The sequence below is a fragment of the Glycine soja genome, chromosome 3 (assembly GCF_004193775.1).
Source record: "Glycine soja cultivar W05 chromosome 3, ASM419377v2, whole genome shotgun sequence".
In the NCBI taxonomy this organism is placed as follows: Eukaryota; Viridiplantae; Streptophyta; class Magnoliopsida; order Fabales; family Fabaceae; genus Glycine; species Glycine soja.
The window spans coordinates 14,736,558-14,757,028 of NC_041004.1; the positions used below are offsets into that span (position 1 = coordinate 14,736,558).

The 20,471-nt window shown below is 35.8% G+C and overlaps 4 protein-coding genes and 1 long non-coding RNA gene across 5 annotated transcripts; 3 read left to right on the forward strand and 2 right to left on the reverse strand.

Moving 5' to 3' along the window:
* Positions 1-274: 274 nt before the first annotated feature.
* LOC114405419 lies at positions 275-1,215 on the reverse strand. The gene is made up of 2 exons (XR_003665209.1): positions 1,093-1,215; positions 275-800 (listed from the first exon to the last, which is right to left on the reverse strand). It is a non-coding gene; the product is annotated as an uncharacterized LOC114405419 (long non-coding RNA).
* A 2,770-nt stretch (positions 1,216-3,985) lies between these two features.
* LOC114404979 (protein MAIN-LIKE 1-like) lies at positions 3,986-4,829 on the forward strand. The gene is made up of 2 exons (XM_028367686.1): positions 3,986-4,351; positions 4,437-4,829. The coding sequence occupies exons 1-2, from the start codon at positions 3,986-3,988 to the stop codon at positions 4,827-4,829; spliced, it is 759 nt and encodes a 252-aa protein (XP_028223487.1).
* A 240-nt stretch (positions 4,830-5,069) lies between these two features.
* LOC114404980 lies at positions 5,070-6,030 on the forward strand. Its single transcript, XM_028367687.1, has 3 exons — positions 5,070-5,096; positions 5,177-5,773; positions 5,848-6,030. The coding sequence occupies exons 1-3, from the start codon at positions 5,070-5,072 to the stop codon at positions 6,028-6,030; spliced, it is 807 nt and encodes a 268-aa protein (XP_028223488.1).
* A 4,557-nt stretch (positions 6,031-10,587) lies between these two features.
* Positions 10,588-11,530, forward strand: LOC114406191 (factor Xa inhibitor BuXI-like). Its single transcript, XM_028368834.1, has one exon. It carries the CDS (start codon positions 10,663-10,665, stop codon positions 11,275-11,277), a length of 615 nt encoding a protein of 204 aa, XP_028224635.1. The 5' UTR covers positions 10,588-10,662; the 3' UTR covers positions 11,278-11,530.
* An 88-nt stretch (positions 11,531-11,618) lies between these two features.
* LOC114406190 (ribulose bisphosphate carboxylase/oxygenase activase 2, chloroplastic-like) lies at positions 11,619-14,997 on the reverse strand. Its single transcript, XM_028368833.1, has 6 exons — positions 14,808-14,997; positions 13,936-14,252; positions 13,619-13,810; positions 12,714-13,186; positions 12,086-12,367; positions 11,619-11,952 (listed from the first exon to the last, which is right to left on the reverse strand). The coding sequence occupies exons 1-6, from the start codon at positions 14,850-14,852 to the stop codon at positions 11,837-11,839; spliced, it is 1,425 nt and encodes a 474-aa protein (XP_028224634.1). The 5' UTR covers positions 14,853-14,997; the 3' UTR covers positions 11,619-11,836.
* Between the last annotated feature and the right edge of the window lie 5,474 nt (positions 14,998-20,471).

The window sequence follows — 20,471 nt, forward strand, 5'->3', positions numbered from 1 at the left end:
ATAGAATATAGTGTTGCCTGAATAGTACAATTAAAGTGAAGATACATTAAAAAAAAAGGATTAACATTTCTGTTCAAATAAATAATTGAAGTAAAAATTTAACAATATATTTTACTATTTAATAAAAAGGTGATGGTGATTAGTCACAAGGGGGGGGGGGGAGAGAAGAAAATGGACAAAGTGAACTATAACCGGAAATAATGTGTAATGGCTGAGCAAAGTGATAGTATACATCACAATCAACAAATAATGAAGTTCTAGAAGCCATCTACTATGATAGTAGCATAAGAAACAATGTCAATTAATTAAGAGTTTAAGACAATTAGAGCTAGATATCACTATAGAGATGCATAATAGTCTAACTGTCTAAGTAGCTAGTAGCATTAGCAATGGTCTTCTTGGACAAATATCATAATCTAATATCTAAATACTGCCCTCTCCCAAGATTGAGTTAACTTAAACATACTTTACTGTCAGCTCAGGAAAATGCTTCCCTGGTAAGAGTATGGAGGTCTCCACCTAGGCAGAATTACATTACCAAGCACGAGAATTTCTTAGTCCCAAACTATTACAATTTTCAAATATATATATGCAAAACATAAAAAGACTGACAAGTATGTTGAGCTTGCCGTTGAAGACAGAGGCCACTTGCTAGCTGAATGAGGGGTTCTCTATATAGGATGGAGAAGAAGCATCAGAAACCGAAAATCCCTTCTACTTCCCCTCCTTCAAGCATGCATTCAGCTCCTCTTCATTCCTAGAACAAGTCCCACGACGCAAGTTCCTCCACCACAACGTGCCTGAATCAATAGTGAACCCCATCATTCCAAGAAAAAACACCACATCATGTGCATTTATCAGTCAAAACATGTTCATTTTTTTCCTTTTTTGTTGTTGTTTTGGTTGCTTCCCCATTTTATGCCTTCTAGATTGTAAAAAGGAAACAAATGTGATACACTAGTACGTAAGGTTGAATGAAAAAGGTGATTGTGTACAATTCATCGACAGATAAAAAAGAACAAGAAGAAGCAATAGGACCGGAGCAAAGATTAGAATAGTCAGCCCAACAGCTTAGTTATTAGATAATAGAACCTTGGGAACGGGGACCTGAACAGTGGCGTCGTCCTTGCGTGTGTCGGTGAAGAGGTCACAGAGGGCCAAAACATCGTGAACAAAGGCGTTAGGAGCATCGGAAGCAGCATGAAGCTGCACATAAATCTTGTTATTATTATTCTCCTTTTCCTACACTCACCACTTTGGGCCTCTCTAAGATGGGCTATGACTATTGAAGTGTTTAAAAAAGAACTAACATCGGTTTCAAAATTAAAAAAACCAATGTTATATGCTCATTTAGTAATGGCTGTTGCTAGGTGCACCCAACAATTATGTGAAGTTACACAATTGGCCCTTATAATAAAATTAATAAATTAAAATTTTTAAATGAAAAAGCCTTTCTGTTTCAAAATTTCTTCCGCGAGCCAAAGCTTCTTCTTCCTCCTTCGATTTCTTCTTCTTCTTCCGCGACCCAAAGCTTCTTCACCTTCGAGTTCTTCTTCTTCCGCGACCAGAGCTCCACGCGTCCAGCAGTCTTCTCCCCGCGTCAAGGTCTTCTTCTCCACCCGCGTCGTCCTCCATTGCCGGCATTTGAAGCTTTGAAGCATTCGCGTTACGCCCTATAGGTTAGTGTTCTAACCTCATTTTTCTCCTTTAATCGCTTTTGATGGCCATAGGGTAGAAGACATGCTTGGTCTGGTTTGGTTTTTCATGGTTTTGGTTGCGCGAGGTTGAAGACGAGCCTTCTTCCGCGGAAGGTTCGTTTCTTCCGCGCGTGTCTGGGTGCCGTTGGAGGTCGGGCGGAAGATCGTTTCTTTTGCGGACTCCAGCGGAAGATGGAAGATATGGCACTTTCGTGGGATTCCGCGGAAGAACCATCTTCCGCGAGAAGGAAATGTCATGGACTAGATACCCGCGGAAGAAGCTTCTTCCGCGTGTGTCAAAGACGTTCCATTTCCTTCTCGCGGAAGATGGTTCTTCCGCGGACTCTCGCGGAAGAGCCATATCTTCCATCTTCCGCTGGAGTCCGCGGAAGAAAGGTTCTTCCGTGGGAGTGCTTTTCCTTCCTGCGGAAGAACCTTCTTCCACGAGTACCTGTTTTATAGAATTTTGGATTTTTTTTTAAATTATTCCAGAACCATCTTTTGTTCATATTATTATTTAGTTTGTGTTATTTATATATGCATTTGTATGTGTAAATTGATATTATATTTGGTGTGATTTAAATATGCATGTATATGTGTAAATTGAATTACAATTTGGTGTGATTTGAGTTGCATGATTAATGAAGCTATGTTGTGGGCAGTGTGGTTGTCAATTAGCTAATGGTATTCAGCTAAGGCACTATGGTTGTCAATTAGCTAACAATTACAACTCAAATATGAATTATAGAAACAAATTTTAGTTGCTTTTGATACATGTTGATATGAAAATTTGATCAAACATGAATCATGGATGTCAAGCTAAACATACACTGAGTTATGTTGATCAAACATGAATCATCGAAGTTGAATTATTGTTACCGGCTTAAGATCGAGTAGTGATTCTTTAAAAATAAGAACTAGAGAAAGCGGTAGTGTGCTTTTAAAATTTAAAGAGAATGGCAACTATATTGGTTGGCACGAGTGTCTTATAGACAATGAGCGCGGGTCAACCAATGTTAAAACAAGTCTAAAACAAAATTTGCATGATCCATAAAAATTAGCTAGCACACCACACCACATAAAAACATAAATTGCAACCAACTTGACTAGCTTGTACTTGTAAGAATATAAAATAGCTTTAAATAGTATAAAAGATACTCCAGAAAATCACATCTTCTAATCATCCTTTTCTTTGGTACATGGCAGCATGGAGTTGTGAATCTAATACCTACCAGGCTACCACAAGTGGCTCAAACTCCCCATCAATCCAATCCTACTAAAAGTATTTAAAAAATGTAATAATTTACCCTCTCCAACCATGTTTTATATACTACAATCATAGATTGTGCAAGAAGAGGATAAAGTATACCCTGTGGAAAAAAAATTCTCTTAAATTATATAAATGAAATTATGTAATCCAAAACTATTAGTCAAACAGCCTCTCCCAACATGCCTACCATCTAAATTCATAATATTGAAACTGAAAGACCACACTCATTTCTTCCTTCTTCACAAAAGAACCACCAAGCACTAATTCACCAAAATCATGAAAAGTTGCAACATCCCACTTAAGTAAAGTTCACTCAATCATCGTGACTGCTCCGACTAGGTATTCTGAATTGCTCCGATTGCCACTTATTAGTCAGCAAATTGTATGGCTAAAAGTTAGAAAAGTAATCCATAGACTATGATTACATGCTATTGCTAGCTAGTGAGAGAAATAATTACTCATTTTGAAATTACCACCTATGACTATGTTCTAAACACTAATTCACCTAATTGATATATTCAACAAACTGTTGTGAGAAATTACCACCTATGACTATGTTCTAAACACACTGATACGCCATTTCAATAAGGACAGTGAATCCCTTCTTTCCTCACATTCCTCTCTGTATACTCTATCTTAATTAATGCTGACGGAACCTGGAATCTTCAAAGCGGGAATCTTAATTAAGCAATTGACATTTTGAAATCTGGAATTTTAGTTAATGCTGATTAAACCTAATTGATATAGTATTCAAGCAACCGTTGTGACAAACTATATTCAAAATGACTATTAGAATTCTGTTGACTATTAGAAATTATATTTGGTGTGATTTATATATGCATTTGTTATATATGCATTTTTATGTCAATTATTTGGATAAATTATGTTGAACTAAATATATAATCCGTGGATTTGGATAAATTATGTGGATTAGTTAGGATTCGAAAGCTTTGTTACACAAATTATTTGAGTGTTTAATTTGACGAATAAAAGCAAATGTTCTTCATGATTTCAGATCATGGTTAGAACACGAGGTCTACATCGTGTGGTGGGCACAGGTAGAGGCAGAGACCTTAGTCAGGATGTGGCTGAGAATGTTCCTCGCCGTCGTAGGCCCACTGCCTCAGCACGTAGGCAACAGGTTACCCAGAGAGTCGAGGATGTTCCTCAGTTTCCTAAGGATGTTCCTCAGTTGGCTGAGGATGTGCCTCATGCGTCTGATGGTAGCCCAGAGAGGACAGGAGCCGCCGATGGTGCTGAGTCTGATCGAGTGGCTAGTGATGGGACAATTGCTGATGATGAGGGGTTCCCCGGTGGGCCACGCGATCCATCTGTTTTGATAGGATTTGCTGATCATGTGGCACACAACATATGGCGTGGACAGGTACGTACATATTTTATTCCAGTAATTAGAAAGTAATTTCTTTTATTTTGAAATACACAAATTTATAAATTGTTATTCAATTTAGGAGCAACCCGATCTCATGTTGGTCTCCCATGGTAGGAAAGTAGATAAATTTGGGAGACCGGCTGCTGAGATCGAAGGTATCATTGCGGCCACCGGATTAGATCCATTGATCAGGTGTTCTGTGATCACCACTGATCCTGGACTCATATCCGCCTTTGTTGTGAGGTGGCATAGTGAGACGAGCAGCTTCCACCTCCCAGTAGGGGAGGTGACGATCACTCTAGACGACGTTTCGTCGCTCCTGCATATCCCGATTACTGGAGCGCTGCATTCATTCGGGCCACTAGCTACATCTGACGCAGTTGCGCTGTTGACGGAGCTACTTGAGGTCACCCCAGACGAGGCTACAGCTGAGACACGTCAGGCAGGTGGGCCTCATGTTCGGTTGTCCTAGCTTCGGGACATGTACCAGGGTAGGTATCGGGCCAGGCAATGGGTTGCTGCAGCTCGGGCATACCTACTTCATTTGGTTGGTTGCACTCTTTTCGCTAACAAGAGTGCAACCCATGTCCATGTTGTGCACCTGCAGGCATTCAGAGACCTGGCACAGGCAGGGACATTCTCTTGGGGAGCGGCCGCTTTGGTACACTTGTACGATCAGCTTAACGAGGTGTCGCAGGCCCCTACACGGTAGATGGCTGGTTACATTTCACTACTTCAGGTGACTATCGCTGCTTGTAATTTAAATTAAAGTAAAATTCAATTCATGTTTGATTGCTGATGTTGACTTTCTGTTTGTAGTGCTGGATTTACGAGCACTTTCCATCAGTCCACAGGTCTGTTGCTGACGATGGTTTTGCTGAGGCTAGCCCACGTGCCTGTAGGTGGCTTACAGGTAAGGCCCAGATGATCAGCATTAAGGAAGCCCCTTACAGAGCACGTATTGATGGCCTGACAGTCACTGACGTCTGTTGGATGCTGTATGCTGAGCATCGGGGAGTTCGGGGCTATGACTTGATCTCCTCGTACATGGGGCAAGTCAGATGGGGTCCGATCATCGTCTACCTTCGACCAGAGAGGGTGGTTCGGCAGATGGGGTACATTCAGACAGTTCCTCTGCCATCGGTTCGTGATTCGTTGACAGGTACTGATATAGACGACCGGTGGGTACAGTTTTCAGATCATGTAGCGCCTACAGGGGAGCTCTGTGTAGTTCCTGGGCAGGTGGCCCCAGACTACATGGAGTGCTTTTTTCAGATTTCACACCCCTTTGTGACGCCGACGGAGGACATTGCTGAGCCCAGACCTGCGCCTCCCCTTCCCACTCATGATGATGACTTCGTGGAGCCACCTGTCGCCCAAGTTCCAATCGCGTCAGACCCCCCTACGCATTCTGTGGTAAGCTGTGTACTTTTTCTTAACTTTATTATTTTTTATAAATTCATACTCACTTGTTATTTTCACTGAGACAGGTTGATTGCACAGCATGTGTCAGGATGGGAAGGATTGCTGAGCATTTGGAGCGCGTCATCAACCTCAGGATGGTGACTGCAAGAACTGACTTATATGATATCATGGATCTTTGCCTGAGGATAGCTAGAGATGACGACCCAGATGACAGTCTTAGGCCGCGACAGAGACCCCGCATAAATTAGGATTTATCTTTTTTATTGTATTTGTTTATGTATTTAAATTTTAGTCTTTGTTTTTTGTATTTGTTAAAACACATTGACTTAGATAATGTCTATATTTCTTTATGTATTTAAATTATGTTTTTACTTAAATTATGTCTTTATGTATGTTTTTACTTAAATATAATGTCTCTATTTCTTTATGAAGTTAGACATATGAAAAAATAAGTTAGAAATTTTAAAAAAAATAAGTTACAAATTTTAATTGAATGAAACAAATAACTTAGAAATTTTAATTGAATATAATTAATTGGACAAAATAAGTTAGAAATTTTAAGTTATACTGAAAATTATTATATAATTTAAACAACAATAAGTTAGAAATTTCAAAAAAAAAAGTTAGAAATTTAAAAAAATAAGTTAGAAATTTAAAAAAAAATGAGTTAGAAATTTAAAAAAAAAAAAAAGCTAGAAACTTTAAAAAATAAGTTAGTCATTGAAACAAATAAGTTAAAAATTTTAATTTTTACTTAAAATCATTATATAATTTAATCAAAAACAAGTTAAAAATTTCAAAAAAATAAGTTAGAAATTTAAAAAAATAAGTTAGACATTTAAAAAATAAGTTAGAAATTTAAAAAAAAAAATAAGTTAGAAATTTAAAAAAAAATGAGTTAGAAATTTTAAAAAAAAACTAAGCTAGAAACTTTAAAAAAATAAGTTAGTCATTGAAACAAATAAGTTACAAATTTTAATTTTTACATAAAATTATTATATAATTTAATGAAAAACAAGTTACAAATTTCAAAAAAATAAGTTAGAAATTTAAAAAAATAAGTTAGAAATTTTTTAAAAAATGAGTTATAAATTTTAAAAAAGAAGCTAGAAATTTTTTAAAAAATAAGTTAGTCATTGAAACAAATAAGTTACAAATTTAAATTGATTAAAACAAATAAGTTACAAATTTAAATTGATTGAAACAAATAAGTTACAAATTTAAATTGATTGAAACAAATAAGTTACAAATTTTAATTAAATGTAATTAATTGGACAAAATAAGTTACAAATTTTAATTTGCACGAACGGGTCACAAACATTTATTCCTTATAAATTTTTTTGCTAAAAGTTGATAATAAAACTTTTATTCTTTTTTCATACATACTACACATTACAAACAGGTCACAAACATAACAAATTGACACACTAAGACATATTACATCGACTAGAACATCATGGACACAAATTTAATTTGCACGAAACAGCCTAACATTTAACTAGCATTCAATCACACAAGGGCGTAACCACATCGTCCTCATTTTCCATAACCACTTTACTAAAGAGAGCCAAAATTTCTATTGGCACAAATTGTTTCCAGTAATTAGACTCTACCAGCACCTTCAGCACGTCGTCGTCACATTTCAGCTCAACAATTTTAAATTCTAAATCTTTCTCAGAATACTCCAAATGACTAGGTTGTCGATAAAACAAACGCCTTACAACTTGGGATTCGTGAATCCCATGAGGAGGATTCCCTTTAGGTGCTACTTGCTTGATCAAATCCTTCAGTTGATCTATGCTACATCCTTTTGGAATATCAAATTTTTTTGAATTTATTCCGGTGAACGCGTAACCCACAAAGTTGTTTTGGCGTGGCATGTTCCACCTTCTGTTGTAATACAGAACCGCATCATGTGTAGGGATGCTGGGGCGTTCAAGTAAGTTTAAAATTGCATCTGTTGTTCTACCAACGGTACATAACAACTCAATCGGTCCAACAAATGAAAATTGATCATTATACATTAACATGGTGTTCACATCCATGTCATTTTTCAATTGCATACTTTCAAAGTAAATGTTGTTACCTGTATCTTCCACTGGTCGCCGGTAATGAATTTCATCCACAACTTCATTGTTGTTTAGCCGAAGACTGTTGTGTATTCTGCTTTCGAGAGTTGAAAAATCGCATAGGTTTGGTACTCGCATGGGCACTGGACCAGAACTTTGAAAATAAACCCCACACTCGTTGCGAATAACGGTTCCATTTCGAAAAATGAATGTCAACCTCGAGTTCACGATCGTCTGGAACGAAGTCTCTCCTAAGAATGCCATTGTTTATCCAAAATTAATTTGACAAACTCTGAATACTAGTTGCTGTTGAGTACCATGGACATCCCCATCTATCATTTATATAAATGGCCTAGTCAGACACATGGCTTCCCTTTTACCAGACCCGTGACTATTTTACATTGTGAAGCGTAAAACTAAAGCAACCTCCTGTCACATCGTTCACTGTCGGGTCATGTCAGTCATTGTCGTCTGAGAAAAAGGTTGGTTTCGGGCCATATAAACTTGCCTAAGTACCCCTGTTCGGGGTTTTTTTAAAATTATTTGGGAAAGCCGTGAGACTCTCCAAAGGTGGCCTGTCTCATGTTTGCACGTCAACGAATCCAAAAAATAAAATAACAGGAGACATCGGTTCATTCGAACAGGGCCTGCAACGGAAGGCCCAAAACTCAAAAAAGTTAGTTTCGGGCCATGTAAACTTGCCTAAGTACCACTATTCGGGGTTTTTTTTAAATTATCTGGGAAAGTCGTGAGACTCTCCAAAGGTGGCCTGTCTCATGTTTGCACGTCAAAGAATCCATAAAAAATAATAGGAGACATCGGTTCATTCGAACAGGGCCTGCAACGGAAGGCCCAAAACTCAAAAAAGTTAGTTTCGGGCCAACATTTCCTCTTGAGGGACGACACGTGACCTGCTACTCTGGCCCTTATCTGGCATGTCCATCCTTCTTGGCGCGGCATTTAATTCGTCATCAGAAATAACTGAAGGACACCTCACTTGTTTCTCTTTTGGCCGCCACCGGTCTTGTCATCGTCGAAGGCGCCCTTGCGCTTGCCGGCAGAACCTTTTCCAGCGACCTCCTTGCCTTTTCCTTTGGCCTTGTTCGTCATTTCTACAGAGAATGCAATGAGACCAACGCCAATTGCTTGGTCAGAGTTAGAGAAATGGAGAAAGGACGAAGTGCGTGACTAGAGTGTGTGTAACTGTGAAGAACGACGAGTCCAAAATGAATTTTACTGTAAATAATTTGAGGAAAAAAGTGACCAATACATATCATGCGGTGCATACAAGAATCGGCCATTGGTCAACTTGTGAGAGGAAAAAATCATTTAACTAATACCAAATAATCTTAAAATTAACAAAATAATTTAACTAATTAACCCACGGAAGAACCTTCTTCCGTGGTAACTCACGGAAGAACCTTCTTCCGTTGACTCTGGCGGAAGAAGTTCTTTCGCGTTGTTCCATGGAAGATGGTTCTTCCGCAGTTCTTCTTCCGCTGAAACTCGCGGAAGAAATGTTCTGCGGGCATCCACGGAAGAACCATCTTCCGTCAATTGTGGAAGAAAGTTCTTCTGCAGATGCCCGCGAAACATTTCTTCTACGAGTATCAGCGGAAGAAAGTTCGCAAAAAGGTTGAAGGGTATTTTTGCCATTTTGGAAATTTGTTGGGTGCCCCTAGCAAATCCCTTTAGTAATTACTTAACATCAGTTTTTTGAAAACTGACGTTATTAGTATAATGTTAATATCAGTTTTCTGAAAATTGATGTTAAGAAGCTCTAATTATTTACGAAAATGTCGCCCTGTACAATTTAACATCGGTTTTTCTTGTAACTGATGTTAAATTAACGATGTTGAATGTATAGTTTTTAATAGTGTTTGTTATTGTTATAAACTTTTTATTTTCTGTTTTCTATTTCTATGGATAGAAAGCTAGTGTTGTATTAATAAAAAAAATGAGTTAATTATGTTTTAAGTCCCTCAACTTTTTACAAATTTTAGTTCCCTAAACAATTTTTTTAATGACAAGATCATTCCTCCTTATATATAATATTAATAAAAATCCAAATAGTTAATATAATGATATAAGACTGCTTTGTGTTTATATGTGAAGAAATAATCTATTTAACAAGATAATTCATATTTGATTTCTTACTTATATAAAATTTTATTGAATCAACGACACTCACATAACCAAACAAAATTAGTCTATGAGTTAAGGGAGAGTCTGACCCGAGGAAAAAAAAATAGTGAATCCCATGTGTGTGTGTGTGAGTGAATATAAAAAGCCCTCTAAAACATGAAAAAAGTATGGGGAAAATATTGTTTTAAATATCATTAGTAATAACTAATAGAGATAACGCCAACGATACGATCATACACATCGACGTTACCTAATACATTTCAAAGCATCCATGCATCAACACGTTTTAAGTTGTCTACCAACTACCAATATCCATTGTCAAATCAAGTTCTGCGATTATATCATGCATGCTGATGCTGCTAATATAAAATCTTACGTTAAATAAAATAGATAATATAATGGACTCGTTTATCGCGCCATTGTCAAAATGATGAAAACGTGCATACTCAAATATATACTAATAATTAATAATCTTTCTACACGGGATACTCGCTATAACTTATCCACGACATAAATTTTCTCATGTTTTCCATGCTGTACAACTTGGAGTAGTATATATTTGATTACTTATTCACTTAGCCATGTATAAATAGATGCAATTAAGTTCTACTTTTCACCATTGTATGGAACTAATTTACATATACTTATACTTCAACAAGTATAACAATGAAGACAATTAATTCATTGTTTGGCCTCTTGTTCCTTCTCCTAATTGCATTTACCATGAAGCCTGCCGTTGCTAGTGGTGTTCATGACACAGATGATCGCATGTTAGAAAATGGAGGTGACTACTTCATCTTACCTAGTTTTGATGAAGAGGGTGGTGGAGTTACACTTGCTAGCATTGGTGTGACACACCCTCTTGCAGTTGTTCAATCTTCCTCAAAGAACCATCTTGGCTTGCCAGCATCAATTAAAACTAAAGAAACAATGATCATCTTCACTGATGAAATGGTAAGCATTAAATTCACCAATGTTCCTGACTACAATAATGCGTCCACTTGGACGCTTGTTATGGATGAATTTGTCAAGGTGTGGTATGTGGGAATTGGCAATGTAGCTGATTACCCTAGTCATCGAATTAAGACGGGAAAGTTCCAAATTAAGGAGGATAATTTTGATTACAAGCTTGTTTTCTGTGCTGATGCCAACACCACATCTTGTGAAGATGTTGGGGTATATGTTGATGGTGAACAAAATAGACGTCTAGTTCTATCTGAAGTAGGAGGAGTTGCTGTTAAGTTCATGAATGCAGATAAATCTCGTGTAGCATTTGATTGAGTATTATTTTCTGTCATTATATAATAATTATGCTTAGATCAATAAAGTAATAAAGTTGATTGATCAAGGAATAAGTCTTGGGTTAGGTTAGGTCCAGTGTTATGTAATTCAAAGAATGCTTGAATATGTTTCTCGTCCAATACTATACCTGTTTCATGATTTCAGTTTTTAATTATTTTTTTGTCAGCTTTGGTCTAATCCAGAATCAAGGTGTAATTCAGTTGATTAAGTAATATACATGAGTTGTTGTAAATCTTTTGATATGTGTGAGTTTGGAGAGACAAATTCTTACTCCTTGTCGACACATTATTAGTACTATTGATTCGACCAATATGGTATGATGAACAGAGAAACAAAAAGGAAATGATATTTCCAACTATGCTAGCTATAAGATGTCATATTGTCACCCATAAAACCCAACAAAGGGTTACACCGGCAATAACACAAAATCTACATCTTACATAAAAAAGTGAATTCTAATGTGGAAAACATTGTAACATTCTTTTATTTTGCTGTTTCAAAACTATATTTATCTACTCACAATTTACCTAAGAATCACCTAAAATTTGTATGTGCAGCTTCCATCATCACTTCTGGCTGTTGGATCATAGTTTTCAGCAGTAGGGTCAGTGCAACCTTCAGGGACAGGAACATGAACTTGCTGAGCTCCTTGTCCTGCAACCAAACAATTAAGATTAAGGGAACCTTTATTTAGTCTTGTCCATCCTAAATGATTATTCCACCATAATCTTGAAGTCAAAAGCAGTTTTCTTTTTCCCATCAAGGGCATTAAGATCAAAGGTCTAACCATAGAAGTTTCCAGTCTTGATGGCATCATCATTTGCATCTCCAAGTGCAGCCTCATTGAGATATTTGTCAGCCAATTGAACCCTCTTCACATTCTCTTGCTCTTGGACAAGCATGTTTCCATACTCAAGGAGCTTGCTAAGAGTCATCTTTGGTTGCTCAAATGTTGGAGGTCCCTCCTTTGAGTTCACCAGCTTTTTCCCAATATTCTCCACCCCAACACCAGAAATCCACTTCCTTACTTCATCATCATAGACTCTGGCCCTCAAGGCACCAAAGAAGTCTACACAAAAAATGCATCAAACAATTGATTATTCACATTTAATCCATACAATTTTATAACAATGCCTCAAACTTATATGGTAAATGAAGATAAGGAATTAGCAAATCACATTTTTGGTTTAAATATGTTTCTAATACCTGGAAATATAGCATTCTTCAAAATTAGTCCCTATTTAAACTTTATTTGTTTAGGGACTAAAAACACAATATGTTTTGTTAAATGTAGGACTAAAATCGAGTAGAACTTCAATAGAAACTGAAACAAAAAAAACCCTCATATTTTCAAGGATCAAAAAAATATTTCTCTATAGATTTTGGCTTGAAACTTGAATTGTGGTATGCCTTACCAATAGATTGCCCAAGGAAGGTGTCAACAAGCTTGATAATATCCTCCTTTAGAACACCATCTGTTCTGAAAATGCCTTGGCAGACACCAATCCTGTCATCCCGAGTAGGTGCCCAATAGAACTTCTCCATACGTCCATCACGAATGAGAGGAGCATACAATGTTGAGAAGTCATTGCCAGTGACTATGATGGGAACACGGGGATTCTCCTCCTTGTTGTACATGCCAGGAAGTTGGACATTGGTTGGGTTGTCAGCAATGTTCATAAGGGTTGCATTCACCATCTGGTTGTTGACTGTGTATTGAGTGGTTCCACCAAGCCTACCAGCTCCTGCATCAAGATCATTGATGAAGAGACAGCACATCTTTCCTTTTCTGATAATGTCTGCTGCCTCGCGATACCTTTGCCTAATCAACTTTGCAGGTTCTCCAGCATTTCCGCTTTCCAATTCTCCAGCACTCATCACTATGGGGCTGAATTCAAAGGCAATAGGCCAAAGAGTTAACGCAATTTTGGATTGTAGTCTGTATATACCAAACCATGGTTTGTTTTTTTTTTTTTTTATTGTAAGAATCAAAGGTGATACCAAAGGGTTTATAACACTCATGCACCTTACTCAACCAATTGAGTTAGACCTCTTTGGTAACCATGGTTTGGAGAGAGTAAATTCAATTTCATCCATAAATAATGTGTTCACCAAAAGCACAGTTGTGTTGTATTTGAGCATGATTTGGGGTTCCAAATCATAGATTGAGTAGAAGTGAAAAAAATTGCTTTTCCATTAGGGACAACCATGGTTTGTAAACCATAAACTGAACACATTAGCCTAAACAAAATTTGGAATCTTTTTCCTTTTAAGTTTTCCAAATGGGGGAAAATACACATTGGAATGGAATTAAACTTACTTGATTCCCATCTTGGCAAAGACAAGCTCACATTGAAATGATTTCCCCTGACCTTTGCCTCCCCAAATACCCAAAATAAGAGGGACCTTAATATTTGGCAAGTTCAAAAAGTTCTTGGTGATGTGAACAACAATCTTGTCCATAAATGCAGGAGCAATATAGAAGCCATCCATGGTGTTGTCTAAATTGTACCTGAAAAATAAGTCACATTAACATTCAACAAGTTCACACAATGCAAACAAATGAAACAATCAAAACTTGAGCTTCCAAGTTTTATTGGCTAAATTAAGTTCAAATTCAAACCAACAACAACTTACTGGCGAAGTCCGGCACTGATATAATCATAGGAACTCATGACAGCATAGTGAGTGCCACTTTCCATGGGAGCTTGGAAGAGAGTGTCCACCATTCCCTTCCCTCTAGTGATATCTTGCTGGTCATCTGAAGTGTCATAGGCAAGTCCACCCCATCTATCCTTTGAAGTTTGCTTCTCCTCATCATATTCAATCTGTGCAGAAACCTTGAAATTCCGACACACACCCCTCTGGCTTGAACTCTCAGAATTGACTTTCTTCAAACTTGTTCCAAAGAATGGTGAGCTTGTCACCCTACTGCTAGAGCCATTCAGTTTCAACTGCACCAAATATAACCCCAATGAACCATGAACTTTAAATTGAATTGCAAGATTCATGCTTCATAACAAATTGGAACAGACTCGGATAGAAAAAAAATATATCAAGTTAATTTTTGATCACCAAAATTCAGAAAGGCATCATGATTATATATATAGTATTAAGTTCACAATCTACTCCTACTCATACAAATTAGTACATATTATGATTGCATCATGCATATTCTATATTTATGTTGGCATGTCTATACTCTATGGTAAACTTAAATATTAAACTCATTGGGTGAGGTTACTGTCAATTTTAGCCAATGTGGAACTTGAATTTTTCTCAAGAGGCTCTCATACCATTGTCGGTTTGAGCCTAACCCAATCCCAAAAGTTAGTTTATAGGATTAGAATTGTCTCCCACTTATATATTTTATTGTAGCATTATCTCTAACCGATGTGAGACTTCAGTTTTTCTCAACAACAAGTTAAACAAAACATGTTCTAAATATGAGACCAGAGTTTGAACAGTTTAGTATGTATGACATAATAAGAGAGGGAAAAACATAGTACCTGTGCAATGTTAACGGCTCCAACGGTTGGTACTGAGGCGGCCATATTGTGTTGTTGGAGTGTTGAAGTAAAAGAAGACAATATAAAACAAAGTGTTTTTGGATTGAATAACTGAGGGAAAGAGGGAGGTGAGAGGGCACTTTATAGTGTGATGAGTGTGGCAAAAGTAACACAGGAAAATCTGTGGATTGGCCTAAGAATTTATCAACAGCCACACGAGTGGGGTTGGTTTGGTTGTGTTGTGGTATTATTATCAATACGTGGAGTTTGGTGACATGGACGTTGGTTTTGGAATGTGGTTTTTGAGTGTAGTGGACTTTGTTTAAGAACAAAATGGAGGCTTCTGGGAACTGAAGTAGTTTGAGGTTTGAGTTGCACCTTCACCCTCCACCACTCATATATGGCATTTTTATTGCTACAAAATTTTGAAGAAATAAGAAAAGCCAACATCAACACAATTCCTCCTGGAGAAAACTAGACTTTTCGTGTCACTTTAGGAATGTTCTTTCTTTTTTTTTCTTAACAAAAAAATATGGGTTTGAAAAATTAAAATTTTGAAACAACAAAATTCAAAAATCATTTAAGTACTTGTTAGAAATTAAAATAGCAAGCTTTTAAAATAGTAAAAAAAATAATTAATTGCAAAATTATTTGTTTAATTTAAATAAATGGACCCTAAATTTATCTAGACTCTAGAGGAAAATAAATACAAACATTTTTAAACAAAATGTATTGATATTAATCAAATCCAACCAGCTAAAACCTATTTTCATATATATATATATAGAGAGAGAGAGGTTTTTCATGAACCCATATTTATTAATTAAATATACTAACAATTCAAATTGTAAAATAATTTTATATCATCGTCTAATCATAATTTATTATGTATGATATGTTTGTTAACTTTTATTATAATTTCTTTATTAAGCAAATTAATAATTTTCTTTTCTACCTCATCAAGGCATAAAAATGTAAATAATGAGCAAAGTTCTCTTTGGCTAGAGATAATTCTCAAATAAGCTTCCCAAAGGAATGACAATGAGTAGGATCTTATAATATCTTTCTATACCCGTATTTGTAACAAAAAATTTAAAAAAAAAATACTCATACCTAATCTCATACCTACACGGATAACAACTTTAATTCACATCCTCGTACCTATATATATCTATATATGCACCCACAACCTTCATTTTACTTATGTATAAAGTTAATAAATAAAAAAAATATTAATTTAAAAATATTACAAATAAATTAAAAATTCACTCTTAAATAATTCAAACATAACATTTAAAACATCCACACATAATATTAAAAACAAACAAACAAACATAACATGATTTATTAACAAAAACTCTAATTAAAGTTGGACATCATTGTTAAGATATGTCAAATATTCTATTAGCTAATATTAGGCAATCAAATATTATGTTAGCTGTAATTTAGGAGGATTTATTACAGCTAAGGTAATTTGTGCAACTGTCATTCCTTTAATAGATGAGGAATTATAGGATCCTTATATATATATATATATATATATATATATATATATATATATATATATATATATATATATATATATATACAACACCATTCTATGAATAAAATATATCAGACTTATTCTTTAAACCTTTCTATATGGTATCAGAGCCGAACACTGACATCCTCTCCAATATAGGAATCGGTGCTTCTTTATTTCTTTGAATATTTCTGATGGCTCCTTCTGATAAAAATCAATCAGTTATGCAACTGTTTGTGTCGAGGCAAACCGCGAAGAGGCTATGCTTGATAGTGAGTCTACTATGGGAACTGTCTTTGTTGTTAAGAAGTATTCTAAGAAAGGAATCTGCAAGTGTACCCACTACAATGGGGATAATCGTGTCATGGAGACATGTTTTAAACTCCATGGCTATCCGAATTGGCATCCAAAAGGCAAAACTACTTCAAATACCAAGGTAAACGCTACTTCCAAGAGCCATATTTCTACTGCTGCTAGATTTGTGACCAAGTCAAGTATATCTAACTTTGCTCTTAATCTTTTTGTTGTTACTAGGGGTAGTGAGTGGATAATTGATTCATGTGCTACTGATCATATGCCTTGTGATCCTCATAAATTTACTAGTTTTTCCCCTAATTGTTCTAAAACTTTTATTATTAATGCCAATGGGGTCTCATCTCCTATTGAAGGTGTAGGTACTGTATGCCTCTAACCCTCCTTATCGATTCCTGATGTTTTATTTGTTCCTACATTAAACTGTAATCTTCTCTCTGTTAGCAAACTAACCAAATCACATTCTTGTGTTGCCTCGTTTTATCCAACCCATTGTCTTTTTCAGACCATCCATTCCAAGGAGAAGATTGGTAGTGGTAGAGAGAGTGAAGGACTGTATTATCTGGAAAATGTCTCACAACAAACCCATAAAGGAGCATTGGCTTGTCTTGCAAATGAACACATACAAGATAAAAACGAAAAGGGAATATGGCTATGGAATAGATGATTAGGACATCCCTCTTTTGGTTATCTAAAAAAATTGTTTCCATCACTATTTCATAAATGCAATATTTCTGATTTTCTTTGTAAAACTTGTGTAAAGGCAAAAAGTCATCGTGTTGTGTTTCCTTTAAGCAATAAAAAAACTAATTTTCCTTTTTCATTAATTCACACAGACTTTGGAATCTACGCGTAATGGGAAAAAATGATTTATCAGTTTTGTTGATGATTGTACTCGGGTAACCTGGGTGTATTTGCTTAAACATAAAAGTGATGTGTGTGATATGGTTCGTTCCTTTCATTAGATGATAGCTACATAATTTAACACATATATTAAGGTCATTAGATCAGATAATGGAGGGGAATATTTTAAGACTGAATTAATAGAGTTCATGAACTCTAATGGAATCTTGCATCAAACCACATGTCCTTATTCACCACAACAAAATGGAGTGGCTGAGAGGAAAAATAGACATATATTAGAGGTGACAAGATCACTTTTGATAGATGGTAATGTCCCATCTCATTTATGGGGTGAGGCTGTGAGATATACAGTTTATTTTATTAATCGAACCTCTTCTAGTGTGCTTAACTTTAGAAGGCCTCTAGATGATCATTGTATCCTTCCTTCCATGGTTTATTTACCACCTCATGTTTTTGGATGTGTTATATTTGTTCACTTACACCACATCAACGTACAAAGCTTGAAGAACGAGCTATCAAATGTGTTTTTGCTGGGTATGGATCAACTCAAAAAGGTTATCGTGCTTACCATCCACCATCAAAGAAATTTTATATCTCTATGGATGTGACATTTAATGAGCATAAGTTTTTTTATGTTGATTCTACACTTCATGGAGAAAATGAAAGTAAAGTGCATAATCATGATATTAGTATGTTTGATATCTCATATATAAAATTATATTGTGAAAATAAATTATCGTGTGAGGATCACTCTGCAGGAAGTGAGCCAATCCCAAAGATGGACAATTCTTTTTTTGGATAATATAGTGTCTTCTAATCATAACCAATTGGCTCAATCTTCTCCACAGGTTTGGCTTGACTCTTCAAAGGTACCTTCTGATCTTATCTCTGATAATACTCATGTAGATGAAACTGATCATGAAATTGTTTCTCTTGATCCTACCCTTGATAATACTGATTTAGATGAAACTGATCATGAAATTGATCCTTGTCTGTGTGAGACCACTAGCACACCAAACACTGAGTCTGCTATTGTCCAATATAATCTTCCATCCCGCTCTAATCGTGGTCAACCTCCAACTAAATATGAACCAGACCTCCAAGCCAAAGTTAAATATCCCATTAGTAAATATGTGCCATATCACAAGTTATCCCAGCCATATGCATCATTTGTATCTCAATTATCTTCAATTTATATTCCTAGTAATATACAGGAAGCTTTGGCAGATCCTAGATGGACCGAAGCAATGGTTGATGAGATGGCAGCTTTAGAAAAAAAACAACACTTGGGATCTTGTGTCCTTACCAAGAGGGAAGAAAATTGTGGGCTGCAAATGAGTATTTACAATCAAACACAAAGCTGATGGAACTATTGAAAGGTATAAAGCACGACTTGTGGCTAAAGGTTACACTCAGTCTTATGGTGTAGATTACCAAGAGACGTTCGCTGGTAGCCAAGCTCAACACTGTGAGAATACTTTTGTCGCTAGCGGCAGACCAATATTGGTCTTTTTTACAATTTGATTTGAAAAATGCTTTCCTACGTGGAGAAAATTTAGAAGAAATTTATATGGATTCCCCACCAGGCATGACAGATTCAAATGGAATGAAGGTTTGCAAATTAAAGAAGGCTCTATATGGATTAAAACAATCCCCAAGAGCATGGTTTGGAAGGTTTACCAAGTCTATGAAGGTTTTTGGCGATAGAGCAAGTAACTTTGATCACACCTTATTTTTTAAGAGAGGAAAAGGAAAAATTACAACTTTGATTATATATGTAGATGACATGATTATTACAGGAAATGACCAAGATGAGATTTCTAGTCTGCAACAATACCTTGCATCTGAATTTGAGATGAAACAACTTGGAAACCTTAAATATTTTTTCAGTATTGAAGTAGCTAGATCAAAACATGGTATTTTTCTATTCCAAAGAAAATATACTCTTGACTTACTATCGGAAACTGGGCTGCTTGGAGGTAAACTGGTTGATACACCAATTGAACAAAATCATAAACTCTTTCAATGCTCAAATTCAGCCAGCATAGACAGAGGGAGATACCAAAGGCGGGTAGGAAAACTAATTTATTTGTCCCATACATGTCCAGATATTACCTATGCAGTGAATGTCGTTAGTCAATCTATGCATGACCCATGAAAGCTTCATATGGATGATGTCGAGAGGATTTTGAGATATTTGAAGTCCACCCCTGGATAAGGAATTTTGTTCTCAAATCATGGAAACTTAAAGGTAGAAGGGTACACTGATGCAGATTGGACAGGTTCAAAAGATGATAGAAGATCTACCTCTAGATACTTTACTTTTGTAGGAGGGAATCTTGTAACTTGGAGGAGTAAAAAATAGACTGTAGTAACAAGATCTAGTGCTGAAGCAGAATTTTAGAGGCATGACACTCTGTGTATGTGAACTTTTGTGGGTTAAAAATGTAAGATCAGATTTGGGCTTTAAACCAAATGAAACTATGAGTTTGTATATCCAACATGATAGAACAAAGCATGTGGAGATTGATAGACATTTCATCAAAGAGAAGCTTGAAGCTAGAATAATTTTCTTTCCCTTTATAAGATTTGAATTACAGTTGGCTGATGTTCTAACCAAAGGAGTGTCAAGCAGAGTGTTTGATGAGTCTCTATTCAAGTTGGAAATGTGTGATATTCATGCACCAACTTGAGTATAGGTGTTAAAATATGTCAAATATTCTATTAGTTAATATTAGGCAATCAAATATTATGTTAGTTGTAATTTAGGCTTTATTACAGCTGAGTTAATTTGTGCCGTTGTCATTCCTTTAATAGATGAGGAATTATAGGATCCTTGTATATATATATATATACAACACTATTCTATGAATAAAATACATCAAACTTATTCTTTAAACCTTTCTATAATTTATACATAAAAGTAAATAATAATTTATACAAAGTCCTAAATTTATACATAAAAC